General features: G+C 44.8%; 1 protein-coding gene across 2 annotated transcripts in view; it reads left to right on the top strand.

Moving 5' to 3' along the window:
* Positions 1-27,417, top strand: part of WDR49 (WD repeat domain 49) — a 95,513-nt gene that overhangs the window by 15,000 nt on the left and 53,096 nt on the right. For both annotated transcript variants that reach the window (XM_053390449.1, XM_053390450.1), the window contains exons 2-7: positions 2,167-2,610; positions 4,079-4,255; positions 5,946-6,120; positions 10,471-10,638; positions 13,331-13,479; positions 17,252-17,488. In XM_053390449.1, the coding sequence (XP_053246424.1) occupies positions 2,167-2,610; positions 4,079-4,255; positions 5,946-6,120; positions 10,471-10,638; positions 13,331-13,479; positions 17,252-17,488 (1,350 nt within the window). The remainder of the gene's footprint in view (positions 1-2,166; positions 2,611-4,078; positions 4,256-5,945; positions 6,121-10,470; positions 10,639-13,330; positions 13,480-17,251; positions 17,489-27,417) is intronic.

Below are 27,417 nucleotides of genomic sequence, written 5' to 3'. Positions count from 1 at the left end.
GTGGCCCGAGAGATTCCATGAGCTTCTCCAGCGAATCAGAAGATTCCCAGAAGGGGGCGCCGATGGTCAGGGCAAGGGGGGTCCCAGGGGGGACGCACCAGAAACAAGGAGCCAGAGGGGAACCCCAAAGCAGCAGTGGAGGATCGGGACCAGTTTCCCCACCAGAGCATAGTGGGGGGGAGGAGTCACATGTGTCAGGGCCAGCGTCTCCTCCAGAGAGGGAGTCAGGGCTGACCACGCCTCCATCGGAGAGTGGGGGAACGGAAGGGAGGTCAGTTGCAGCTAGCCCCCCCGAAGGGGGAAGCAGTGGCAGCAGCAGTGAAACGGTCAGGAGGAAAGCTGCTGGCTGGGCGCGCGCGCCAAGTTCAAATGTGCAGGCGCGCGGAACAGCAGGAGACCCGGATGGGGAACCAGCTCCTAAAGCCCGCCGGAGGGAGGGAGAAGGCTCAGGGGAATCAGCGGGAGAAGAGGCTAGAAAGGGCGGAACCCCGGCGGGCAGGGGGACCCAGAGGAGGAAGGAGCAGCGGAGAAGGTGGAGCAAGGCTAGGATCTTAAATTGGTGTCAGGGGGGAGGAGACTCAGACGGAGCATCAGTGGTCTGACACTTTTGACGTGGGGCTGCGCGCTGCGGCTCTGGAAGTGAAACTGAACTTCAATAAAGACTTTTACACTTAACAACGAAGCAGCGTTGGTCCTTTGTGAGCTGGGACCTAGGGCAGCCCTGACAATATGTAACTTGAAGTGTATGTAACCCGAGGTACCACTGTACTAAATTTACTTGTGTGGTTGCTTTGCCCCATATATCGAATTGCCCTCTCTTTAAATTGCAGAACCAGCACTGTTAGAGGTGCCACATAATACTTGTTCTGCAGTTGTAAGACTTTTATGTTTTAGTGAAGCTGCACTCACAACTTGGGAACTCCCTGCCTATTGACATCGGACAGATGCCTTCACTCTTTTTGGTACATGATAAAAAACCACTTTTGTTTAGGCATGTAAAAAATGTCTTTTTAATCTAGTTTTAGTTTATTGTTGATTTTAAATATTTTTAAAAATGTTTTAAAAACTTTAAAGCCCTAAATGGCTTTGGCCCAGTATACCTGAAGGAGCATCTCCACCCCCCATCGTTCTGCCCAGACACTGAGCTCCAGCTCCGAGGGCCTTCCGCAGTTCCCTCCCTGTGAGAAGTGAGGTTATAGGGAACCAGGCAGAGAGCCTTCTCAGTAGTGGCACCCACCCTGTGGAATGCCCTCCCATCAGATGTCAAGGAAATAAACAACTATCTGACTTTTAGAAGACATCTGAAGGCAACCCTGTATTGGGAAGTTTTTAATGTTTGATGGTTTATCATGTTTCTAATATTCTGTTGGGAGCTGCTCAGAGTGGCTGGGGCGGCCCAGTCAGATGGGCGGAGTATAAATAACAATAACAACAACAACAACAACAACAACAACAATAATGACAAGCAATCACCAAGGGTCAATTTTACACACTGCCCAGGGACTTTGTGGGTTGTATCCAATGAATCCACTGAAATTTAAGAATTTAAGTTAGTTGCAGTCATTAATTTCACTAGGTCTACTCAAAATATGACTAGCATTGGATACAGCCCTTAGCCATATCCATTATTTTCAATGAGACCACTCTGAGTAAAGGCTAACATCAGGTACATACAACCTTGTAGGCTTCCCATGGGCATCTGGTTTCCATCTGGTTGGCCACTGTGAGAAGAGGATGCTTGAATATATGGGTCCTGCACCTGAGTCTAGCCGTCAGGCTCTTCTTATGTTCTGTAATGCCTCATGGAAGGCATCACTATGGAAGATACCAGCCCTGAAATGGTGAATCATAGAACTGTAGAGTTGGAAGGGATCCCAAGGTTCACCTAGTCCAACCCCCTGCAATTCAGGATTCTTTTTGCCCAACGTGGGGCTCAAACCCACAACCCTGAAATTAAGAGTCTCATGCTCTACCGACTGAGTCCCCTGTAGAAAATGTCACTGACGGAGCTTTCAAAGCACCTTGTCACCACCAAACATGGCACTTTCCCTCATTAAGACAGTTCTTCTGGGTGCCATTGAGAAGTGGGTCACTGAATGAATTCCATGAGAGTCGATCCTTAGCACCTTGGCAAACTCCTCCTCCTCTCTTTGCTGTTCTTTCAAGCTCCCAGAATCGAATGAGAGCACCGGCACAATGACGAGAGAAGAGTTTGTAGACAAAATGTCCACAGCAGTTCGGCAAGGCACCAAGGAAGAGTACGGCGAGCTGTTTGACAAGATAGATTTGATCCGAGATGGCCTTATTGACTGGGACAAATTGACCTCCTTTGTGCTGCTTGAGCTGTATGAGAGAGATGAACGCGCCAGGCGATTGGTCATCCCTCACTGGAAGGACCTCCGGTTTCTCCCTCTCATCCACAAAGATGCTGTTCAGAACGTAACGTTATTGAAAAGCCCTATCAGCTACCTGACTGTGAGCAGGAGCGGTTTGCTCGGTTGCTGGGGAGAGAGTCTGAAGTTACAGAGGACTCTTCAGATCACCACAGAAGCTGTCAAGCCTAAAGACCTCTGGGTGACCTCTCTGGTTGCACTGCCAAATGTTAACAAGGTACGTAGCTGTGCTCATGGAAGTGTAACAGTACTTCTGAAACCATGTTAGTGCTGACAATTTTTCACAGCTTCTCACAAATCCCATCCACGTTGGGAATCGCCTCCCAGTTGGATGTATCAATCACTTATTGCCCTTCAGAACATTAATTTTCCCTTCCAACATGTGGGCAATAGCCCAGCCCCAAGGAAAGGATGGTCTGTTTTCTGATACAACTCCTGCTACAGCTGATGGGTAACACCCTAGCCCAGAAAGCAGAGCCCTCCTATTCACCTAAACCCTGACTGAATGGTGGGAAATGATTCTAACTGGGCTATCCAAAAGTTGCAAAGAACAGGACTGAGTTTAAGAGGATGCTGGGCAAAGTTTCACTTGGTGGGCTCCCCTTTGACTTGGTGAGCTTATGTAGCTGTTGCGATAGCTCTCAGTATTGTGCTAGACGGCTGGGTTTACTCAGCATTTAAAGTTCCCACAAAGAGTTAGCTTAGGTTGGGGCATTGTGGGAACTTCAAACAGTGACTTAAGGCAGCTGCATAGCACTGCTTGGAATCTTGGACCAGAGTAAAACCTAAGAGGCAGTGTGCCTTTAGGGAGCTGTCCAATGGTTCTAGGTGCTGAAGTTGGTCTTAGCAAGGATGATGCCTGCCTATAGTGCTGGGATGGCAGCTGATTGAATGTCTGTGCCTTTGTGTGTGTGTGTGTGTGTGTGTGTGTGTGTGTGTACACACAGCTCCTCAATTAGTGGATCAAAGGACCAAGCAACTTTGCTATGCTGAGCTTTTGACTCCAGCCTCAACAATTACCTCCTTATCTATCTTCTTAGGCCATTGAGGTTTGTGTTTTCTTTCTTTTTGCACTGTAGGCACCCAATATTTCTTGCCTGCCTTTCTGTAAAAACCTCTCTCTGTAGGCGGCGACAGGTCATAACATCAATGAAAACGTAAAATCTATCTCAGAAATAAAATTAAACACAGCACTTTAAAATCCACATTATGTCATATGTACAGGCAGAAAGAGGATACAAAGATAAAGATATCAAGAGGTGAATGAGAGGGAGGCTTTGTTTCAGAAAGGTAAGAGAATGAGGTGTGGTGGCAGGAGTGGGGACCTTTGTGGGCTTCCAGATGTTGATGAGCTACAGCTCCCATTTTCCCTGACCATAGGCTATGATGGCTGGAGCTGATGGAGGTTAGGGTCAACCAATCTCTGGAGGGCTACAAATTCCTTATTCCTGGATTAAGACAAAGGCTTGAGGTAGATTTTGAGCAGGGGTTTGAAGAAGAAAGTGAGAATGCTCACATGCCACAGAGGAGTTCTTTGCATTAGATTGGAGACATAAAGGGCAACAGGGGCTAATGGGTAAGTCTTTTAAGAAATGAAGGCACTTTTGGATGGCTCCTGTGTGGTAAACCTGGAGGAATATTCTCTCTCCCCACCACTAACTTTGTTTCTCTCCCACCCCATATAGGTAGCTGTCTCATTTACAAGCAAAGAGATCTATTTTGCTGAGCTGAATTCCAAACAAGGGTTCTCATGTCAGTATAGACTTCAAGGCTTTGGGGGAACCGTGATATGCATGGACTACTGGTACAACCCTCATGATGGAAACGATGCTATTCTGACAATGGGAGATGTCTGTGGGCAGGCAAGTATGGCACAAAATGTCAGGAGAACATCTGGGTGGCCACAAGTTCCTCATCCCTGTTGTACTGGGACACCAGCTGCCTCTTGAAGAGTGCTGGGCAGTTAGTGTCATGGAAGGTGTCCTGGCCTGGCTGGATGCAGAGGAATGGTGGGAGACAACAGCTGGGGAAACCCCAAGGGAAGAAGGCTCAGAGCCAGGGAAGTGGTCGTGGGACAGTGATGAGTGGTTAGAGGGAGAAGAAGGAGCAGACTGGGAGGAAGAGGAGTCAGAAGCTGAAGAGGTAACAGGGTTGAGTGAGCAGGAAGAGGCTGTGGCAGAGAGCAGTCTAGAATCAGAGGCAGAGGCAGAGGTTGGAGGGGGCGGAACGCCAAGAGGCAGAGATGAGTCAGGCTGGTGAAGAAGCCATGGTGTCTCCCCCTCCTGCTGTGACCAGCTCCCTTCCCCCCTGATCTCCCAGAACCTGAAGAGGTATGCAGAGGGCAAAGCAAAGACAGGCAAGATGACAGGGTCTCAAATTGCTTGGGGAAGGAGGAATCTTAGGGAGCTTTAGGAAAGCTCAACTACCTCACAGGGGCAAGTTCTACGGGGAAGAGTTGCTGTGCTCACCTGGCACGGCCTCCTAGACTGTCTTTCTTCTTTGAATAAAGAGTTCACTGAAGTCATGTGAGTTATTTCTGACCTGCTCCTGGTACCCACCCCTGTCAGAAGGCTTAGTGGACACATCTGTCAAGTAACTAGAGAAGAGCTTAGCAATATTTCTTAGAGAAGAACAGAAATAGGGAACGCCTGGCTCTACCCAACAAAACATCTAGTGAGTAAAGTATGTAAGTGCTTGATCCACACAGTGCTCGATCCACACAGATCGAGCACTTGTTATTTATTTAGTGACAGTACTTGTTCACAGTATCACTGTTCAGGTAGACCTCACAAAGCAGTTTACATAAGATTATTACAACAATAAGCATGGTGAGTTCCCCCCCCTTTAAAGTTGCAATAGAATTGGGGGTGGGGGGGAAACAGCTTGTTTTTTTAAAAAAGAAAAATCAATTACTGCTGCTTCTCCCCTCCCCTCAGGGTAAGACGGGCTTTCAGGTGTCCCTGTAGCCGCAGTTGAGGAGAGCAAGGGGACATGATGGGAACTGGATGGTGACTCCTCCTTCTGCATTCCTCTTGCTTTTTACGAAGTTTAAGTTATATACTGAGTCAGTCCAGTCCACCTTCATATGTTCAATGGTGGAGACGATGCTTCAGAACTTCCAACTCCAGGGAGATTTAGCTTTTCTTCTTATGTTAAGTCAAAAGTCAATTCATCCCAATTGCTTCTCATTACTCATATTCACTCTCTTGAAAGTACATTTAGCTGCCCAAGGCTTTGTTCCCTTCATTTGCTTTTAGATTGGTTTACCCTCCCCCTTTTGTCATATCTTGCCCAACTATACATGTTGGCTACCTATACATATTTAAGTTCTTTCCGTTGTCCTCTCCTAAGCAAATCCCGGCAGCCTCATTAGCAAAAAAATAGCCTTAGCCGTGGCCGTGAAATTCAAACGCATGCAAGTTATGAATTTATAACAAAGGAGGGGCTTTGTGTGATATTCAGGTTATTGCCATCAGTAATGGGTTGCTTTGAAATGCTGAGAGTGGTAGAAGATTTTTTTTAATAAAAAAAATTTAACTCTATCCTTCACAGGTCCAAGCAATTGTCTTCAACACAGCTCTGATCTCATTGTTTGAACGACCTTCAAATTCCACTGAAGATGAAAATGTGACAATGACTGTCACTTGGCAGGAGCTGGTCTCTGGGTATCACAAATGTTGCTATGTGTTAAGGCACAAACTCCATGATAAGGAATGGGTTAGACAAGGTACTGATCTGAGAAATGACGCTAGGAAGTCCTTTATTTATTTATTTTTAATCTTGGGTGCCAGCCTCTGGTGTAGATTGGGGTGTCAGACAAAAGCTCTTAAAGGCTGCAATCCTATGAGAGGCAGTGTGGTGTAGTGGTTAGAGTGGTGGACTAGGACCTGGAAGACCAGGGTTCAAATCTGAACTTGGCTAGGAAGCTCAGTGGGTGATATTTGGCCAGTCACTGCCTCTTAGCCCAACTTACTTCATGGGGTTGTTGTAAGGATTAAATGAGGAGAGGGAGAAATATGTGTGTGTTTGCTATGTTGAGCTCTTTGGAGAGAAAGGTGGGCTACAAATGCAACTAATAATAATAAACAATAAAAATATGTGGTTACCTTGAGGAAGCTCCATTTGAACATAGCGGGACTTACTTCGGTGTAAACGCACACAAGTTTGCATTGTTATTAGTGGGTCCTGGAGTTCTTGGCCTCAAGGGCAGCTGGGCTCACACATCCTATGTGGTCCTAGAATTCTCACACATTCATATGAACTTCTTTACCACACTTTATTTCCATCAGCAACGCCAACCTGCTAATGGTTGCTCTCATGCTGGTGTTCACAGTTCCCAAGGGAAGCCTCTACAGCAAACTTCAACTTCTCCAATTGTAATTTTTTCCTGGGGGTTAATTTTGCTGATGTTTAAGCGGTGGTAATTTTTTTTATAGCTGCATCTTCTTCTTTTTTGAGGGGGGACTGACTTGTGGGGTGTTTGGCAGTAGGAGAGAGGAGGCTGCGACTTCTGGGCCTGCTTTTTGGAAATGAAGATTTTGCTGCCAAGTCCTGTGCCAAAAAAGCCTGATTGCTTCCTTCCAGAAGCTTTTATAGCCTCTTTAACACCAAAGCTCATTTAAAAGTTTTAAATCAAAGCCAGAGGATAACAATGGTTCTGAAATCACATCTCCTGAAGTGACTCTATTTTCTTTTCTAAAAAAAAAAAAGAGTTAAAGTAATTTGCATGCATGCAATCAACCTAACTCTTCGTGCCTGAATAATGAATGGCCTTCCTAGCCCTGCTGGGGGGAATATCGTTCTTTTCTGCCACTCAAGTGTTCTGCTTAATACAACTTTTCAACCTTGCATCTCAGAGTTATGCTTGCAAGGATGCAATCTGGACCTTTGATGTCACAGTGCAATGCTGGAGAACAAGAATCCATGGCGTCTTCTTCTTGTCCCACCCTGTCCACTTGCTTATGCTTCCCTACCTTGCCTGCTGCATGGCATACCTGGAGCGCTCCTTTTTATTGCAAGTAGGAGAGGCAGCAGAACTGGGAGAGTAATGAGTGGGAAGAAGCCACTGCAGCTGCCTTGTCTCCTTCAGTGTCATGCAATCCAAAGATAGATCTCTGGGTTGCAGCTGTTACGATATGGATGCAATGCAGCTGCAAACTGCTAGCTTGAAAACAAAACATGATGGGAATGTTGGGACTGTCCGTGGGAAACAGTGGGACAGTCAGTTCACAGGGCGATGCACCAGAATTTGCTCAGAGTACAATATGAGCTCTTCCTCTTGCGTATGTACAGGAAGTACAGGAAGTCTTTGTCACTTGACTGCTGGAGTTTGAAGAGTACAGACATGTTTTCTGTAATGCTGCAAAGACAGAAATAAAGGCATGTAAATACATTTCTGTCTATCTCCTTCCCTGCCGGGGGAGCAGGAGGGAGTGGGTGTGTTCTTCCCACGTTTGGGAAGAATCGCCTATCGTGACCTAGCCTGGATCTTGCTGGGGAATGCAGCCAGGGAGGTCAACAGGAGACCAAGCCGGGTGCCTGGGAGAGTTGCCAGTTTCTCCCGATAAAGGCTTGATTTCCGACAGCAGCCTGGTCCAATATTTTAAGGGTTGCTTAGTTGTGACCCTCCAGCTATTGCTGGACTACAACTCCCATCATCCCTGCTCATTGGATGTGATTGATGGGATTTGTAGTGCAACAGGATGCCATTTTAAAAAATTGAAATACTCAGTGCTCAGATATTTTTGCTAAATAAATAAATGTGAGCAACCCCAACCCCTGCTGAAACCTGAATTGGTACAGCCCAAACTTAGCTTTACCATTTCATTGTGAACAAGGCCCCAGCCTTTAGAGTTTCATTCAATTACAACAGGTCCCCTTCCCCTGCTGTATGTGTTAACCATGGACTCATGGTATACATGGCAGGTTCTCTCTTGCTGGAGGTCTTCAAGCAGAGACTGCACATGCTCTAGCTATGAATTCCCTGCCTTGAGCCAGAGATTGGATTAGATGATCTATAATACCCCTCCAGCCATATGATTCTACAGTACGAAGAACAGCAACTGGCTCAGTCTTTTCTTCAAGGAACATAACATTTTAATTTGCCATATATATTCTGATATGGGAATTACTCTTAAGACCACCATTTTCAGTCAGGCATCCTCCAAGGAGCTTGACTTACAATGTAATTTAGTCAGAAACAAGTTTATGTCTTTGTTGGAAACTGCGAAGATATCTCAGCTCCTAATATTCATAACATTTTACTCTCATAAAAGTCCCTAGAGTCCAGAGAGGCAGGTTGTGTGTGTGTGTGTTTTATTGAAATTCCAACTATGCCATTCAATAGCAAACATTACAGCAGCATATAAAAACCCTTTTCTAGGTGGTTATCCTTTTTTATAGATATCTGCAGAAGTAGTTTGACTACAACTCCCATCATCCAGACCTTTGACCATACTCACTGAGGCTGATTGGAGTTGAACAGCATCTTCTTCCCCATCACTGCTGTAATGTAGCCACCAATTTTGTATTCAGAACTTCTTTCTCAATGGCCGTCTTCACGTGATACATTTTTACTGTGTACCCATTAAATGCTTTTACATATGCACATATAGAGGCAATGCATGAAAACATACACATGCAAATACAAAGCCATGTTTGTCTGGCAGTTGGAGTTAGCCAAGGCTTTCCAACAAAAGTACACTTCATGTTTAGGTTGCCAGCTTGATGGCATCTCAAACCTTAAATTCAAGTGATGGGGCCTAGTGATGTTGCATGACTTCCCATTATTAAACAACAAAAACAAATCTGGTACCAGGTTGGGGGGAAAAATAGTACTAGATGTGAAGGCTTGGAAAAATTAAATTTCTACTGCAAATGTTTGTGCTCTGCTTATCTATATCTATCATCTCTCTCTCTCTCATCTATCTACCTATCATCTATCTATCTATCATCTATCTATCTATCTATCTATCTATCTATCTATCTATCTATCATCTATCTATCTATCTATCTATCATCTATCTATATCTATCTATCAGTCTACAGTGGTACCTCGCAAGACGAATGCCTCGCAAGACGAAAAACGCGCAAGACGAAAGACTTTTTTGTTTTTTGAGTTGCTTCGCAAGACGAATTTCCCTATGGGCTTGCTGCGCAAGACGAAAACGTCTTGCAAGAGCAACTCAAACCTTAAATTCAAGTGATGGGGCCTAGTGATGTTGCATGACTTCCCATTATTAAACAACAAAAACAAATCTGGTACCAGGTTGGGGGAAAAATAGTACTAGATGTGAAGGCTTGGAAAAATTAAATTTCTACTGCAAATGTTTGTGCTCTGCTTATCTATATCTATCATCTCTCTCTCTCTCATCTATCTACCTATCATCTATCTATCTATCATCTATCTATCTATCTATCTATCTATCATCTATCTATCATCTATCTATCTATCTATCTATCATCTATCTATATCTATCTATCAGTCTACAGTGGTACCTCGCAAGACGAATGCCTCGCAAGACGAAAAACGCGCAAGACGAAAGAGTTTTTTGTTTTTTGAGTTGCTTCGCAAGACGAATTTCCCTATGGGCTTGCTGCGCAAGACGAAAACGTCTTGCAAGAGCAACTCATAGCACGCGGTGTGGTAGCCTTTTTTGAGGTTTTTGGGAAACCGTGCTTCGCAAGATGAAAAATTCGCAAGACGAAGAAACTCGCAGAACAAATTAATTTCGTCTTGCGAGGCACCACTGTATCTATGTATCATCTATCTATGTCTATCTATCTATCATCTATCTATCTATCATCTATCTATCTATCATCTATCATCTATCTATCATCTATCATCTATCATCATCAATTAATTGATCTATATCTATCATCTTCTAGTCATTTATATCTCTCCTTTTCTACCCAAGTAGGGTACTAAGAACAGGCTGCAGAAACATTAAAAACACCCAAATCTTAACACAGCACAACAAAACTTAAAAACTGATTCACCGCAATTGACTCAGCTCTATGTAAGAACCTCTTACTTGATGACGAATCTAATCAAAATGCCATCTCTATACTGTTTCAGTTGCATACATCCCCTCCTTAGATGTCTTTCTGTCTGTTACAACCAGCAGCACAAACACACTGGTGCTAGCTTGGAGAGAGAAATTAAGTCCTCGTCTTACAACAACAACTTTCCATGTCGCTCAAGGAGTGAATGCTTTTGATTTCCATTCAAGGCTCAACTTGATAGGTATGTCACTATAATTTGTTTTCTTGTAAAACCGAAAGGGACAATCAGAAGTCTAAGAGTATGTCTGCGCTGTAGCAGCAGTAACTGGTGCCCGTGTGGCTTGGTAGACTGGAAGGGAGCCTGACAGGAGGTAGAACCAGAGCCAGTGACAGGCGGAAGCACCTAATTCTAGTTTTGTCTCCATCCTCCTCCCTACTGGAGGAAAACAATGAGGTAACACTGAGACTGAGAAGGAGGAAGCTGGTAGAAAGGTGAGGAGTTTGTGAATGAGTAGCCCATGCACCCTAATGGGCCAGTGTTTAGGTTGTAGACTCAACCTAGCATATCAACTATTTTCCCCTCCCAGGGGAACCCTAACAATTTCACTTTGGTAAAGTAGGCTAGGTAGAAATTCGCTAACGGCAACTTCATTAAACTACAATGCCCAGGATTCTTTGGGGAAAGCCATGACAATTAAATCCACATAATATCAGTATAAATGAATAGGTGAAGGCAGAAATTCTAGTTTGCTTTGGATATAGCACCCGAGACGAGGTACATACGGAAAAGGGATGGGAGGAAATGGCTATAAGGGAAGGTTGTTTTGAAAATGCCTGTGAATCCAGTTGTGGCCTAGCTGGTAATATTTCTCCTCAAAGAGAAGGGTCTAGTCCAGGCATAGGCAACCTCGGTCTTCCAGATGTTTTGGGACTACAACTCCCATCATCCCTAGCTAACAGGACCAGTGGTCAGGGATGATGGGAGTTGTAGTCCCAAAACATCTGGGGGGCTGAGTTTGCCTATGCCTGGTCTAGTCTCCAAGTCTTCTGGCTGTTGGAGGGGGGTTATCATGTGGAAGGAAGTGTGATAAAGTATGGGAGCAATTTCTGGGCTGCATTCCACACAGTAAAGTGCAGTAAATTGTACTGATGTTGTAAAACATGACATTTACCTAGTGGTTGCTGCATCTTAGAACTCTTAAATGCCCAGGGCTCTATATATCAGGGTACTTCTGCCTGACAAATGTGAACTGATTTTAGAGAAATACAACCAACATAGGTTCCCCCGAGGAACTCTTGCAAGCTGTGCTTTAGTGAGCTCTCCGGGTATACTATGTTCTTAATCCCCAAACAGAACCAAAAATCCCAAGTGTTTCTTAGGTGGAGTCATAATTGTCCAGCCAATTTAGCCTTATGGTGGTCGATTCCTCTCTCCCCCTCCCCTTTGGCTTAGCATCAGCTCTACAGCCCACAAATGCCTGGAGGGTAGACTTTTGATTGCGCCCTCCAAAAGCCAGGTGCAGGTGATAAAGCGTATATTGCCGACGAAACACTTGCTGGAGGAAGGAGTATAAGCTTCACAGTGAAAAGAAAATTCATTAAAACAAAAAACAAAAAAAGTACAAATGGAGCTCTGTTCTGAATTGATGGGAAGTGGGGTGGTAGGGAAAGGGAAACAAAGGGGACCTGAGGCATTTGTAAGGAGATGGATAGACAGCAAAACCAATAAAGAGATGTTGTAGAGGATTGAGGAGGCTGCTGTAAAGACGAGGCAACCAAATATAGAACATACGCTAAGACAGGGATAGGGAATCGGTGTCCCTCCAGATGTTGTTGAACTGCAGATCCCATCATCCCCTGACTATCATCCGTATTGTTGGAGCTGATGGGAGTTATCATCAGTGTACTTGTGTCACCTCGCTCCAAAATTCCTAATGGCTGCTTCCCACAGCTTCATGTGGATGCTAAATAGCAATGGAGACAATATACTGCCCTGCAGCAACCCATAGCTCAAGAGCCAAGGGGCTGAGAAGCACTCATCCAGTGCTACGTCCCTGGAGCGAAGACTGAAGCTACTGCAGAACAGTGCCCTCAAAAGCCATCTCCTGTAGGTGGTCCAGGAGGACTGACTGTATCAGTCCTGGCATCTAGCTTGCTACTGAGATGAGCGGCTGTGTTCTCAAGCAATTCCCAGTGAGTCTCTGAGGTGTGCCGGGCTCCACCCCCTGATACAGGTGTCAACAGCCTATGGATATATGATGTCACATACAGTGGTACCTCTGGTTACAAACACCTTGGGTTACAAACACCTTCTGTTACAAACTCTGCTAACCCGGAAGTAGTACCTCGGGTTAAGAACTTTACCTTAGGATGAGAATGGAAATTGCGTGCTGGCGGCGTGGTGGCAGCGGGAGGCCCCATTAGCTAAAGTGATACCTCAGGTTAAGAACAGTTTCGGGTTAAGAACAGACCTTCGGAACGAATTAAGTTCATAACCCGAGGTACCACTGTATAGGGAAGATGAGCAGGGCTTGGCTAAAACACCCTCACAGGCCAAATGGAGAGGCCTTACAGGCCTCTTTAGGCCTGTGGACCTGAGATTCCTCACCCCTGCCAAGGAGTGTCCATTGTAGGACTGCACCAAGATCTCCAAGACTCATCTTTCCTAGTCTCAGCCAGTGTTCCCTTTCTTTGGCTCACATTGGCTCCATATCAAGTCAAGCAGCTGCAAAAACAGATTAATTTTTATGAAGGAAATGAATAGGGGGTGAGGGAGAAGCTGCATCAAGGCAATCAAATTTGGAGAGTGGAATGGAATCCATTAAACAAAAATTGTTTACAGTTGCTGCAACTTTGGCATATTTCTTTGTCATGCTTGTAAAAAAAACAAAAACGTTTGTATAAATGAGTTTCAACTTTGTGACTTTGAACAGCGACCGCAGGAGTTAATCGCCATGTTTGCCTTTGGAATCCTTATGTCACGTCTAAGCCCGCCGGAGTCCTGGAGGGCCATTCAGACAGTGTAATCGCCGTCCGGTTCATTACTGAGCGCAAACTGCTCTTCAGCTTCGGAAAGGATAAGGTGAGCTTGGGAAGAGCCTGAGAAGCAAAGATCATTAGTCTTCCTCTAGGCAACGCTCCGGTTAAGAACATGGAACCCAGAAGGGCACTAGTTTTGAGTTTCTCAATCCAGCAGCTGCTCCACTTTGTAGTGTTCATGACTAAGTCTACTTAACATGGGTAGAAATGGTCTCGTCCTTGGAAGGCTCTAAGCAAAATGAAGTCTCTAACACAGGGGTGGGGAACCTCAGGTTTGGGAGACAAATGTAGCCTTTCAAGCCCTTCTATCTGGTTCTCAAGACTCTCTCTACATCCCCCCTTCCCTAGCCACACCCACTCCCCTCAGGCAACATCCCTCACCACCATTGCTCTTATTGAGTAGTTTTTGTGCATGTAGAAAACAGCTTATAAAGGCAAATTTTACATTTGTTGCTCTGCACACTTTTGATGCTGGTCCCACCCAGTACTGAGAAATGTTCCCCTCACGTGTGCTAATATATGAAGGAGGCAGAAGGCCATATGAGTTCCATCCTGCTTCTCTCCTAAGATGAGAGCAGATTCACATCTCAAGTGAAATAGGAATGTTTCCTTTTCTTTATGGGCTATTACCAGGAATTAAGTCCACTTAGTATCTCTCTGCTCTTCTTCTTCTTCTTCTTCTTCTTCTTCTTCTTCTTCTTCTTCTTCTTCTTCTTCTTCCCTCTTGAGACTCTCTGGTTAGCTATTCATTGCCAATTTTCTCTGTCCTGCTCCCCCCTCCTCTCGATTCTCTTTGAAGGGCTACTTCAACGGCCAGTTCCCCAGGGTTAGAGAACAGAACATCTCCCGTGGTTGTATTAAATGGAGTCATCCCTTTAGCACAATGGGTTCTACTTGAGCAATGGGACTTCCTCTCCTTCTCCTCTTCCTGTCACCCAAATCTGCTCCATATGGTTGTAGGAACCCCTAGAACACATTTGTGGGGCACAAAGGGAGACGAAAGGGGGAGAAAGTCCCATTGTATAGGCAGAAGTCCTTGCATCAATGGGACGACTTCATTGGGCGTCAACTCCTGGATTCTACCTTCGGCCTCCAGCCCACCTTTAGCTAGGCTCTCTTTCTTTCTGGTCTGGAGTTGCAATGGCCTTCATTTCACTGTTTCTCACAGCTATGGCAAATCCCCTTCTCCATTTGCTGCAGCTGCCACCAGCTGGACCTGCTCTCCCTCCAATCCACTCCAGTCTCTTCATCCTTAGGGATGCTGCCCTGGGGAATGTCTGGCCACAACCACAATGGCATTTATTTCAATACCTTAAGAAATAACGAGACACCTCTCCTTGAATCTTGTGTTTTGTTTCACTGAAATATCTAGAATGCAAGTCAGCTTTTACTGCCATTTTAAAAAATGACTTATCGACATTTCTCAAATTTTTATTGCCACATTTTTACTGGCTCTGGATCAGTTATTTCCATTCCAGGAAAAGCTTCACCTGCTTGCATTGGTGTGTGGCTGCTTTTAAATGCACAGAAGGAGGGCAAGTGGGGAAGTTTTGGACCTTAAGCTAAGGCCCTTCATTAGTTGTGTTTCTCATGCCAATCTGAGCCTGCAGCCTTGATTTGTGTCCAGTTAACATGTCCCTAAAAAACAACAAAAACTATTTCCCTGCCACTAAGCCTCTTAATACATTCTGTGACCATTGTTTTGCCTGTAGTGGTTTAGCCCTTATTTTACTGCCTTTTAGCATTCTTGACATTAACATGAATCTGTTTCACTTTGATGGATGAATGGGCACCTGAGCTGGTAGAGTTTATTTACGCGCAAACCTCCTGCTCTGCTACAGCAACCGCCAGCATACTGCCAGCCAACCCAAATGACACATCTGCTACGCAGTGCCATGTAGGACAAGGGCTGGAATAAGAAAAGATAAAAAGGCTTCCTTTGCTGAAAGCCTTGGTTTGACAGCTCAGGAAGAAAAGAAATATAGGCGTTCATGATTAGCTTGCACTTCACATCAGATAAGGCCTTGATTTGGGGAGAAAACAACTATTAATTTTAATTTAGTTGCATCCTCATAAGGAAACTAGGATATCTTTCAGTCCAGGGATTTAAGAGTAATGATTTGCCTGTGGGGGTAGAAATGACCAGTAGGAAGTTTACTAAACAGTGCATGAAACGACGTTGTCAAATAGTAGTCTGTGGCTGTTGAATTCAGCATCACCACTCATGGAGTTTATCTCATGTGAGGTAGGTTAGGCTTAGAGACTGTGATTGGCAGGAGTTCACGATGTGGGGCTTCCATTGATGTACCTTCCAAGTGTCCCAATTTTCCAGGGACAGTCCTGGAATTATGAAAGCCATTCTGGCTCCTGATTTGATCCTGGAATGTCTGGATTTCCCCTGACAGCACTGCCACCGAGTTTGGGTAGAAGGCGCCACCACCACTGAGGTCCATCCCTCCATGACGTGCTAGCTCTGAGGGGCAGGCAGAGGGCAGGGCCACCCTAGGCGGGAATGAAGGGGGAGTGGAGGGCATCCCATTGGTGTAGCTGTGATGGCACTCAGCCTTCTTTTGAAGGCTCCGTGGGGAGGCACAAAAATGAGGGTTGAAGGGGGTCAGTTGGGAGGGGAGTGATAACTCCTAGTGGGGTGGCAACAGAAACAGAGACATATAGATCATACTCCAGCACTGGGGGCAGAGAGCAGGTGGGGGCATGGCTGGTGCACGTCCTGGGGGTGTGGCATGCCACCCGCAGGGGTGTGGCACGTGTTCTAGTGGTGTGGCGCGCCGCCTGCAGGGGTGTGGCACCCAGCGCTGGGAGGACAGCCGCGATGGCACCCCACCGGGATTGTGGTGCTGGGGGCGGTGCGCTCCCCCTGCCCCCTTCTTTCTCTACCAGTTAGCATGCCCTCCAACAATCCTCAGATGAAAATGTCCTTATTGTTGGAGGGTATGTGGACAAGCCAGGATTTGAACACAGGCCTCCACAAGAGAAATGCAAGATGTGTGTGTGGGGGGGCAGGAGACAAAATTAAGATTCACCTAGTGCAGGGAGCTCCAACAGGTCAATCGTGATCTTCTACTGGGGGGGGGGTCTGTGGTAGATCGTGGTCGATCGCAAGACCCCCCCAAAAAAGCTCAACAACTTTTGTCAATCCAATGGGTAGACCATTGCCAGTTGTTTTATAATGGGAGTAGATCGCAGTCCCTTGTAAGTTGGACATCCCTGACCTAGTGCAACAAAATCACTTCACCTGCCCTGGACCACTCTATCTTCGTCCCTCTGGCAGGTTCCTTGGAATGAGGGAAGGAATCTCTCACCCTTCATGGAGTCTGGAAAAGTCTGGGTCCTTTGCCAGTGACACAGAAGTTGCCAAAATACTTCCCCAGGCACTTTAAAAAAATTCCTTAGCTCCTCCAGCATCCTTGCTCATCTCCCTCCCAACCTCAGGTAAAGGCAAAGGGGGCCCTTGAGTAAAGATGATTGAATTGGGGCCTACATTTCCCATCTTGCATGGACCTCTTACCAGCTTTGCATGGCTCTGCCAGCCTGAACAATATGCAGCCTTCAGAGGACTTGATGAAGCCTCCTCCTACTTGTATGGAGCTGGACTCCAACCCCCATCCGCTCCAGCCAGCATGGCTTTTGGTCCTGGATTATGGGAATTGTAGTCCAACACCATCAGGAGGACCACAGATTCCCCATCCCTGAGGAACTATATCAAAGCTTTGGTTTTACCTATTTCTGCACCTTCTGAGTTAAAAAAAGAGGGAAGTTTGGTTCTGATTTATTCCTCTCCTTCTTATCATGTGTAGGTCTTAAGGATATGGGACATTCAGCATCAGCTTTGCATCCAAAGGATTTCTGGTTCCTTCCCCAAAAGCCTAGATTTCCATTCCACGCTTTGCTTTGATGAATCCCATGGGCGTCTTTTCATCTCGTTTAACAACCAATTGACATTGCTGGAGATGGAGCAAGATTCAGGCAAAAGCAGAGTTGCCAGTCACAGGAAAGCCGTTACGTGCCTCCTTTACAATTCAGTGCTCCAGCAGGTAAAATAAGAAAGAAAATAGAGCCCCTTTCTGTATTTGTCTGATAAGCATTTCGAACCTTTGATTCACCATTTCTTTATTGCGATTTCAGCAAGTAGAAGGGAAGCACGGGGGGAAAGGAAACTATGTAATACAAACGTGTATTAATTGTAAGCGTTTGGTGACTTTCCTGCAAAGGATTGTGAGCATTTTGGCTTCCTAAAGAGCTTTGTTTCGCAAGGGTGCCAGTGAATTCAGTATGTCTTAAGTCCATGTACTTAATCTCTGTTCAAAGATTACTTGCTGGCATTGCAAATGCCATGGACAATAAGTCCTATGCTCCATACATCCCTCTGAACCTGCACCAAACCTACACCTTCCCATACAATTGGGGTGCCCTGCATGCTTCTTGTAGGTGCCTAAGCACAGCTCAAAACTGCGAATCGATGTATGGAAGCCATTGGGGAAGGGTCACTGAGAGCAATTTGCTCTCTGTTCCATGAATAGGCTGCATAAACAGGGCTATCAATGACAACCTCCATACCAAATGAAGTTGTGAGAGGCAGCAGGTGGACGGAGGCACCATGTACATATTTTATTTGCTCATTCACAAAGCAGATTTATGTAGCCACAGAGGGCTTGGTTAGAGAGCTACCAAAAATGGTCTCAGGGTGTGTATTGGGAAGGGAGTTGGCAAGCAGGGACACAGCCAACACGTATGTGTGTATGTGTATATACATGTGTGTGTGCATGCAAATATATCAAAAAGAAAGGAGCGAAAATATAAAAATATAAGTTATCTTAATCAAGACTGTTTATGTACGCGTCAAGAGCAGCAGGGACAAAGTACTGACCAGAGAAGAATGGCAGACCAAGTTGATGAACTATGCTGGCAAAATTGACGGGAAAGATCAGAAATCAGGAAGACCAAATTTTTATTAAGGACTGGAATAACTTTTTAACGTATCTTAGAGACAGCTGAAATCATTAGCAGGAATACAATAACACTTGAAAAGTAACATGAACTTTGGATACTATGGAGATGTAATAGATAGAATACAGTAAGAGATGCAGGAATAAAATTTAGAAGTGGAAACCATGGAGGGAGGGAGAGCGATCCAGAGGTTCGAGAGAGCCTTTTGGTGTTTTTCTTTCTTTCTTTTTCCTTTGGATTTGTTATATTTGTTGCTTATAATTATTATGTAAAACTAAATAATTTTTTTACAAAAAAGAGAGAAAATATAAAAACATCACCAATTGACAATAAAAATATGCTATCATTAAGCATAATAATGTAGGCATTCCATATGTCCAAAAAGCTAAAGAGGTTATGAGCCACACATTCAAACATAGAAAGGGCAGCCATAGCTTCAGAACACTGAGCAGTATGTAGTGGATTTTTGCTCTTCCAGCTCTGTGCACCATAAGGGCTCACCAATCTGTTAGTCCCCATGCCATACGGAGTGTGTGAACATCCACAGGTTTCTCCAAGACAAGGTTAACATCAACCATTATTTCTGACCAGAAAGAAGACATCATATGTGCAGCCAGTGCAGATGTTGTAGCACAGGTGTGTCATGCTGTCAGAGGTCTACCCCCAACAGTAGTCTAGCCAATGCATGCTACACGCTGGAGTTTCTGGGTGTGGCCCATGTGCAGCCCCAAATTGCACACAGCAGTAATCCAGTTTCAAGGTTTTGCAGCCCTGCTTTGAAGTGGTCCAGTTTTATCCATCCCAGAACAAATTGCTGGCGAACAGCTGTTTCCCGCTCCCAGTGCATCAGTTGCTGCAACTCTGCACTGCTCCATCCCCAGTATCAATCCTAAGAACTAGCAAAATTAATATGTTGCTGCTGCTGCTGTTAATATCTTCCTTCCAGTTGCAAATTCACCCGGTTTTGAAATCTTCCTATGAAGTCACCTTACTGCACCTGCCAGGACACTTATAAAATATGCACACAGTGTAATTAGCTGAGATGTGCCTTCTTGCCAGCACATTTCCCCAGAAGTGACTCTCAGTATGGTGGCCCTGGATCACAGTTATGTATTTCATCACAAAATGAAATCAGTTAAATGCAATGCCACTTGGTATGCAAGTTGGGTGTTATTTGTCTTCCCAGCACTGCGGCCCTTGCCATCAGAGCACTACCTGCATCTCAATGAATAGCCAGGCTCAGAAGAAAAGGGAAAGACCCCTGTGACTGATTTCTCCCTCAGCTGCGCCCAACAGCATCTTTTAATCTCCAGACTGAGATTCAGCTAAACCAAACATAGCTGTACGCTGTGGGGTGATACAGAGCTATGGGGGGATCATTATTCCCCACCCTTTTAAAAACAACAACCCCATAATCTTTCTTTTGATTGTGTGCGAGTGCTTTGGAACAATGCAGGAATCTTGCTGCCTGTCAAATAAAGGCAATAGCTACCCTGAGCGCCATCGCTGTGAATCTGTGATCTGCAGATGTAGGACTCCAACTCCCATCGGCCCCAGCCAGCATGGACAATGTTGTGGGATGGTTAGAATTGGAGTCTCAACAAAATCTGGAGGGCCTCAGGTTCTCCATCCTTGGCTGTAAATTAAGCACTAACCGGCTGCAATCACATCTACGCCTGCATGGGAGTAAGGCTCCTGAATGTGTGTGATTTGGTTGCAGCTCCCCCTTTGCAGCTGATACCAAAGGTACAAAAATTTATCAAATTTAAGGTAAAGGTAAAGGGACCCCTCACCATTAGGTCCAGTCGTGACCGACTCTGGGGTTGCAGCACTCATCTCGCTTTATTGGCCGAGGGAGCCGGCATACATGTGGCCAGCATGACTAAGTTGCTTCTGGAGAACCAGAGCAGCGCACGGAAACACCGTTTACCAAAGGTAAATTTCACTGTGAGAACAGGATGCTGGACTAAGTTGAACTATTGGTCAGATCCAGCAAGCTCTTCATAACTGAGGACACTATCTCCAGTTTTTCTACCACAGCTCTCTTCCAGCCTCCTTATCTCATAAGCTTTCGGCCATGTGACATTTTCTCTTACTGCTGCATTGTATCTGCTAACAGTGGTATCTTTTGTGTCTGAAAGTGTGCACGCGGGCGGGGGTCTGTGTGGCCTATCTTCTCTGTACTTTATCTTTCAATTTAAAAAAAAATCCCTTGGGGACACTTTCAGAATGAAAGGTGTGATTGATTTTTATATATCAATGAAAATATCAGCTCAAATGCACCACAAGGCAAGCAGTTAATACAGCCTGCCTTTCTCCTTAAGTTTCATTGTGAAGCGAAAGGAGAAAGAAGGACCCCCTGTGTCTATTGACCAGGGAGCTGAAACCTTAAGGAGCTTGCTTCCCCCCTCTTCCCTCCCCCCACTTTCCCCCCTTGTATATCATTTCTTTTAGTTTGTAAGCCTGTGGGGCAGGAATTATCTTACCACTGATTTCTGTAAATTGCACTGGGAGCCTTTTTGCCTAAAGACTGGGGTTAATGTGGTTCAATAAACAAATAACAAATAAATAGGATTGTTCTGTTGATGTACCTGTTGGCACAGATAAACCATAAGGGAGACATCCGCAGGGGCCAGGGATGAATTGGAGGAAGATGGGGTTAAATTAGACAGAAGCCTCATGCTGAGAACATCAGGTCACAAAGACAGGGGGGTGGGAAAAATCAAGAGACACCAGCCCTTGTTGCTCTTTGGGGATTGACCAAAAATCATGCTTTGGATTCCTCAGACAGCTAATGCAAATCACCATTTAGTGGGATGTCTGAACTGAGATTCTGTTTTTTATCTGAACCGTCAACAATATTATTTCACTTAGATCACTATTGCAGACATGTAATAGATATGGGCAACTGCTATACATCACTTGGGTTTTTTTTTTTTTTACTTTTGCATTCGATTTAGCAGTGATTGAAAAAATTATGAGCTTTTGAGAGCAGATGGAAGACCAGAAAATGACATTTGAGGAATGGGCGAAATTAAATCTGGATCCACTGCTGACAGGAGTGCAAGGCTAAAGTACTTCAAAAATTCAGTGTGGAAATAGGAGTTAGACGAAGCCCAACTCAAGGACCAGTGCTATTCAACTATGTAATGAATGAGACCAAGTGGAGGTCAATAAGGGAATTTAGCAGACATGTCTAAGTTGGACAAATATCATGTAAGTTGGACAAATATGTGTACAGCATATGGCAATGCAGTGTTGACATTGAGCCCTCTGGAACTACAAAAAAACAAACAAACTGTAAATGAAATGGTACTTTGGCTTGGTACTCGCAGTGATAAAAAAATAAGATTTCTAATTGTGCAGGTTTCCCTGAGTCTTAGATCTTCCCAACCTTTATGTGTTGTGTTATTGTAGAATGTGTCCCTGTTCCGCTGCCTCAGATTAATGATTATTTCTGCTGCGACTTCACCAGCAGGTGTGCAGGTGTAAAACATTGCTGCATTCAATGCATTACAGCCATCACTGTAATCTGAAAAGAGATCTGTAAACTGCAAGTGTCAATAATGCGATTGGTCATGTATTTTTGTAAGAATCAAGTATTTGGAACCTAAATTAGAGTGACAGCAAAAGTCTAAATGTTGCTAAAGGAAGTTTTCATGCAGAATATTCAAATATCCTGTTAGGATAAAATCCCAAGTGCATAGGACATGGGTATTTTTAAAAAGAAGAATATTTAAACAGACAGAGGACCAGTTCACACATTAGGTATATTAGAGGGCTTTTTTTCAGCTGGAACTCACCGGAACTCAGTTCTGGCACCTCTCAGGTGGGTGCCATTGCCATTACAGTCGTACTTTGGTTGTTGAATGGAAGCCATTCCGGAAGTCCGTTCAACTTCCGAAAACGTTCAACAACCTAGGTGTGGCTTCCGATTGGCTGCAGGAGCTTCCTGCACGCAATCGGAAGCCACAGAAGCTGCGTTGGACGTTCGGGTTCCAAAGATTGTTCGCAAACTGGAACACTCACTTCTGGGTTTGCGGTGTTCGGGAGCCAAAACATTTGAGTCACAAGGTGTTTGGAATCCAAGGTACGACTGTATAAGAGAATGAGGGAAGCGTTCATGGTGAGTTCCGGAACCTCTTTTTCTAGAAAAATAGCACCTAGGAAGTTTTAAGTATATGGCTGTGTACACACTATACCTTTAAAGGACATTCAAAGCACATTCTTTCCCTCAAAATTCTGGGCCCTCTAGTTTACGCCTTTCAGAATTACAATTCCTAGCAACACTTAATAAAAACTACAGTGCCCATTATTCTTTGACGGGGAAATGGGCTTTGAATGGGCTTTAAATGTATAGTGTCTATGAAAGTGAATGTGACAAATGCACGAATCACACATGTCCCCACATCAGGGAGGTGTGACTGGCTATTGAGTGTATGCCCCATGGGAAATGCAGGTGTGCTTCTGCATAATGTTAAAAATGTCCCTCAGTTTGCCAGTAGAGTCGATTGATTCTGCACACACTGGCTGAAGGAAAGAAACATTGATATTCCTAACAGGAAGCATGGAAGAAGTACAGGCAAATAGCCCCATCAGAAGATGTGCAGGAAAGCACAAAGGGTGGAATTCAATGTAGCACTAAAGAGAGCATTTGAGCAGTGCAAGCACTTCTGGTTGTCCAGTGGAACAGTCTCTCCTCTCCTTCTCTCACCTGCTGTTCTGGGGGTTCTTCCAACCCACCAGAGTGGATTTGGGGGAGGTGCAGGTGCACATGTGGCGACGAGAGAGTGGAAAGCCCTGCTGTCCTTTGTGCTGGCTTCGGCTAGCAGAATGGGGTACTTGAATCTGCCCCAAATAGCAGAAATTATGATTCCATTACAAAATCAATTCTTCTTCTTCTTCTTCTTTGGCGATCACTCGTAGCCGAGTAAGATTGTCTTCCATAAACACGGTTTTAACAATGAGTCCGTGAGTGACTGTGGAGGCCAATTCTGGGTCCACACATCCTTCCACAGACATTGAAGACCCATGTGGAAGAGGCTGTAGCTCAGTGGTAAAGCACCACACACCCAGTACCCCAGGTCCACTTCCTGGTGTTAAAAGGTTCAGGACGCAGTGATGGGAAGAAATTCTGCCCTGGAGAGCAGTTGCCAGTCAGAGTGCACAGTTGTGGGTGAGATGGACAAATAGCCTGACCTCTTAGAAAGTGGATTTCTCTGTGTTTTAATGTGTCTAGATCCAGCCCTGAGCATTGCATAGCATTGTAACAATCAGCTGGATGAAGCAAATATATATTAATATCTATCTATCTCTCTATCTCTATCTATATATCTTTCTGTATTTCAATATGAGTAGGAATATGAGAGTACCCTTAAATATTTTTTTAAGAAAAAAAGCACTGTATATATGTGTATATGCCCCTTTCGTTAGTCAAAATATTTGAAATAAAAGAAGCTGAAAAGTTCTCAATGAGAAAACAGACAGGGAAGGGGAAAGGAGACAGAAAAACAGAAATAGCTCCCTGCCAAACTCCCAACAGTTTCAGTTCTTTTTATTCCTTTGTGCACAGTGTGCCGTGGGCAGATACTCAGAGTGAGAACAAAAGCAGAAGTCAGCAAAACGAAATGAGGTTTTATCTTTTTTCAGTGGGATTTTCCCTACCCTTCCCTGACTTAAACCTGAACTCTAAAGGCAGACTTTAACAGCTAAATCTGAGAATCCTTCCCAAAATGTGCTCAGGCATGAATGTTGGTAAATCTGCAAGTGCGAATGGGAGAGGAGTAACTAATTTGAGGAGCAGCCATCAATAATGCCTTACAGCCCTATTTACAAGACAAGGCGGGTACAAGGAATGCACGTGTTTGAGAAGTTGACTTTGGGTCATTGCTGTTGCCCCTCACCCGACCTTACACCTATATGCATAAGCTCTGCATGTGCAGTCCAGGATCCTGCTGAAAGCAGTACAGTATCCCCAGTCACCTCCAAAAGCTTGTATACAGATTGTTCAAAAGGTCTCTTGAACATGTTTAGGCGTGGGGATGATCCCAGACCCGCCCCCCCATTCCTTCTATACACCATGTCACACAGGAAAGACGGTTTCCTCTTCCCAAAGGAACACACCATTCTACCAACCAATGTTCTCCTCTACTTTGTGTGTCCCTTTTAAGGGAATAAATATAACAATCACACAGCCCCAACAAGTCTATCTGCTCATCCTTCTTCAACCAAGGCAGGAGGAGGAGGAGGGAGCCTTTGTCCCTCTAGATCATCTTTTTGCTCTTTTGAAAGCCATGAGACGACTTTTCTGTTTTTAATGTAGCCTCTAACATTATTCACTGTTTGCTGTTGTGCATTTTGTACATTTACCGTGAACAACTCTAGGAATCTGAACCAAGAGTGGCGGGTAGTGCTGTGGTCTAAACCACTGAGCCTCTTGGGCTTGCTGATCAGAAGGTCGACAGTTCAAATCCCTGCAACGGGGTGAGCTCTCATGGCTCTGTCCCAGCTCCTGGTAACCTAGCAGTTCAAAAGCACACCAGTGCAAGTAGATAAATAGGTACTGCTCTGGCGGGAAGGTAAACAGTGTTTCTATGTGCTCTGGTTTCCGTCACGGTGTTCCGTTGCACCAGAAGTGATTTATTCACACTGGCCATATGACCCGGAAAGCTGTCTGTGGACAAACGCTGGCTCCCCTGGCCTGAAGCAAGATGAGCACCGCAGCCCATAGTTGCCTTTGACTGGACTTAACCATCCAGGGGTCCTTTACCTTTACCTTAAATGCTATCAATGGAAATAATAAATACAAATGTAATAAACTGGTTGGGGTTGATGGGAGCTGGAACCCCAACACCCAAAGAGCCATAGTTTTCCTACCCATGATATAGAGAGATTTCCCTTTTACACCTGGCACTATCTAATTCCCCACCTATAATTATCTATTCCCCATGAATTCCTGACATCCATCCATAGGAAGAAACAGCACAGTGACCCTTCTCTCTGAATCACACAGAATAAAAGGATAAAGCCATTCAAAAAACCCAAAAAAACCCACGCACACAACCTCTCACTGCTTCATGCTGGGCCCAAGAAGCCATAAAACAGCTGTGCTACTCTTTGTTGCTGACTCGATGTTCATACCTTTCAGGTGCTGCCAAGAGTGAGGCTCAGGCGATTTCTTTCCCACTGCTTTGTATTGTAATGACAAGTCTAACTATCCCAGTTCGCTCACTTTTTTTGGAGGAGACTTTCCAATATTACCGGTGGGCAGTGCTCCTGTTATTAAAAGCACATTGGGTTGCAATTAAAATTCCACTTGGGCGCCATTTGTAATGATGGTTTCAGGGCTTTAGAGGAGCACTGCTCATTTGATATGATAAGTATGGAGCATATCACTTCTTCACAAGGAAGATTCATTTAATTACCAAAGTTGAAGGGCAGCAAACTTATTTCACTTGCTTAGTCTCAGTTGTAATGATGGGTCTTTAAAAACCCTCCACCAAACTTTAATATGCAGGCATTTCAAGTTACTTGCTGACCTTTAGTTGGCCAGCTGGTCAAAAATACACTCTCCAAAGCACATCTATGGAATAATGACGTAATATTTATAAAGCAAGTAACAGAGGCAATGTAGCATTTCATTGCCTTTGTGGTCAGAAGTGGGGTTGTGATTAAATGTAGGTAATGGGGAAGAAATGGAGGCAGTGAGAGATTTTACTTTCTTGGGTTCTATGATCACTGCAGATGGTGACAGCAGTCACGAAATTAAAAGACGCCTGCTCCTTGGGAGAAAGGCAATGGCAAACCTAGACAGCATCTTAAAAAGCAGAGACATCACCTTGCCAACAAAGGTCCGCATAGTTAAAGCCATGGTTTTCCCAGTAGTGATGTATGGAAGTGAGAGCTGGACCATAAAGAAGGCTGATCGCCAAAGAATTGATGCTTTTGAATTATGGTTCTGGAGGAGACTCTTGAGAGTCCCATGGACTGCAAGAAGATCAAACGCATCCATTCTTAAGGAAATTAGCCCTGAGTGCTCACTGGAAGGACAGATCGTGAAGCTGAGGCTCCAATACTTTGGCCACCTCATGAGAAGAGAAGACTCCCTGGAAAAGACCCTGATGTTGGGAAAGATTGAGGGCACAAGGAGAAGGGGACGACAGAGGACGAGATGGTTGGACAGTGTTTTCGAAGCTACAAACATGAGTCTGACCAAACTGCGGGAGACAGTAGAAGACAGAAGTGCTTGGCGTGCTCTGGTCCATGGGGTCACGAAGAGTCAGACACGACTAAACGACTAAACAACAACAACAACAACTGTGCTAAACCCCTCATTGGCCTAGGTTTGACTGCTATAACAACCATTGCTATTGTAGGCTAGCAAACAACATTTATCTTGTGTTCGGAACAGACCTGTTTTGATTTCAAAGGTTTAAATTCTGCTTTTGAATTTCCAGATAAAATGTCCAGTGCAGCACGTAATAAATCCAAAACATGCTGAAAATGCCACAACCGCTCAAAAGATTAAATGGGCTAGCAGCAGAAACTCAAGAGATCAACACTCACAGAAGAAAATAGGAAAACCATGATACTATAGCAGCTGAAGCAAATGACTCCTTTGTTAAAATAGCTCCACTGACTACCAATCTGTTTCTGGGCACAATTCAAAGTGCTGGTTATGACCTATAAAGGCCTACATGGCTTCGGTCCAAGCTACCTGAAAGACCACATTCCCTCATATGAACCTGGCTAGGTTTTAAGAACTTCAGGCGAGACCCTTCTGTTGGTGCTGCCACGTTCACAGGAACGCTTGGTGGTGACATGGGAGAGGGCCTTCTTGGTGGCTGCTCCCAGCCTTTGAAATTCCCTCCCCAGAGAAGCTCCCTCCTTGTTGTCCTTCCACCAGCAAGTGAAGACTTTCCTGTCCCGATAGGCTTTTTGGCTGACTGCTTCTAATGAAAGGGCTTGCGTGTGCTGTTTTTATTGTAATTATCTGTATGGTTTTAATAGATTTTTA

Source organism: Podarcis raffonei, chromosome 5, assembly GCF_027172205.1.
Source record: "Podarcis raffonei isolate rPodRaf1 chromosome 5, rPodRaf1.pri, whole genome shotgun sequence".
Taxonomy (NCBI): Eukaryota; Metazoa; Chordata; class Lepidosauria; order Squamata; family Lacertidae; genus Podarcis; species Podarcis raffonei.
Note: the sequence above shows the minus strand (reverse complement) of the source record. Positions and strands in the feature narration are given on the sequence as shown.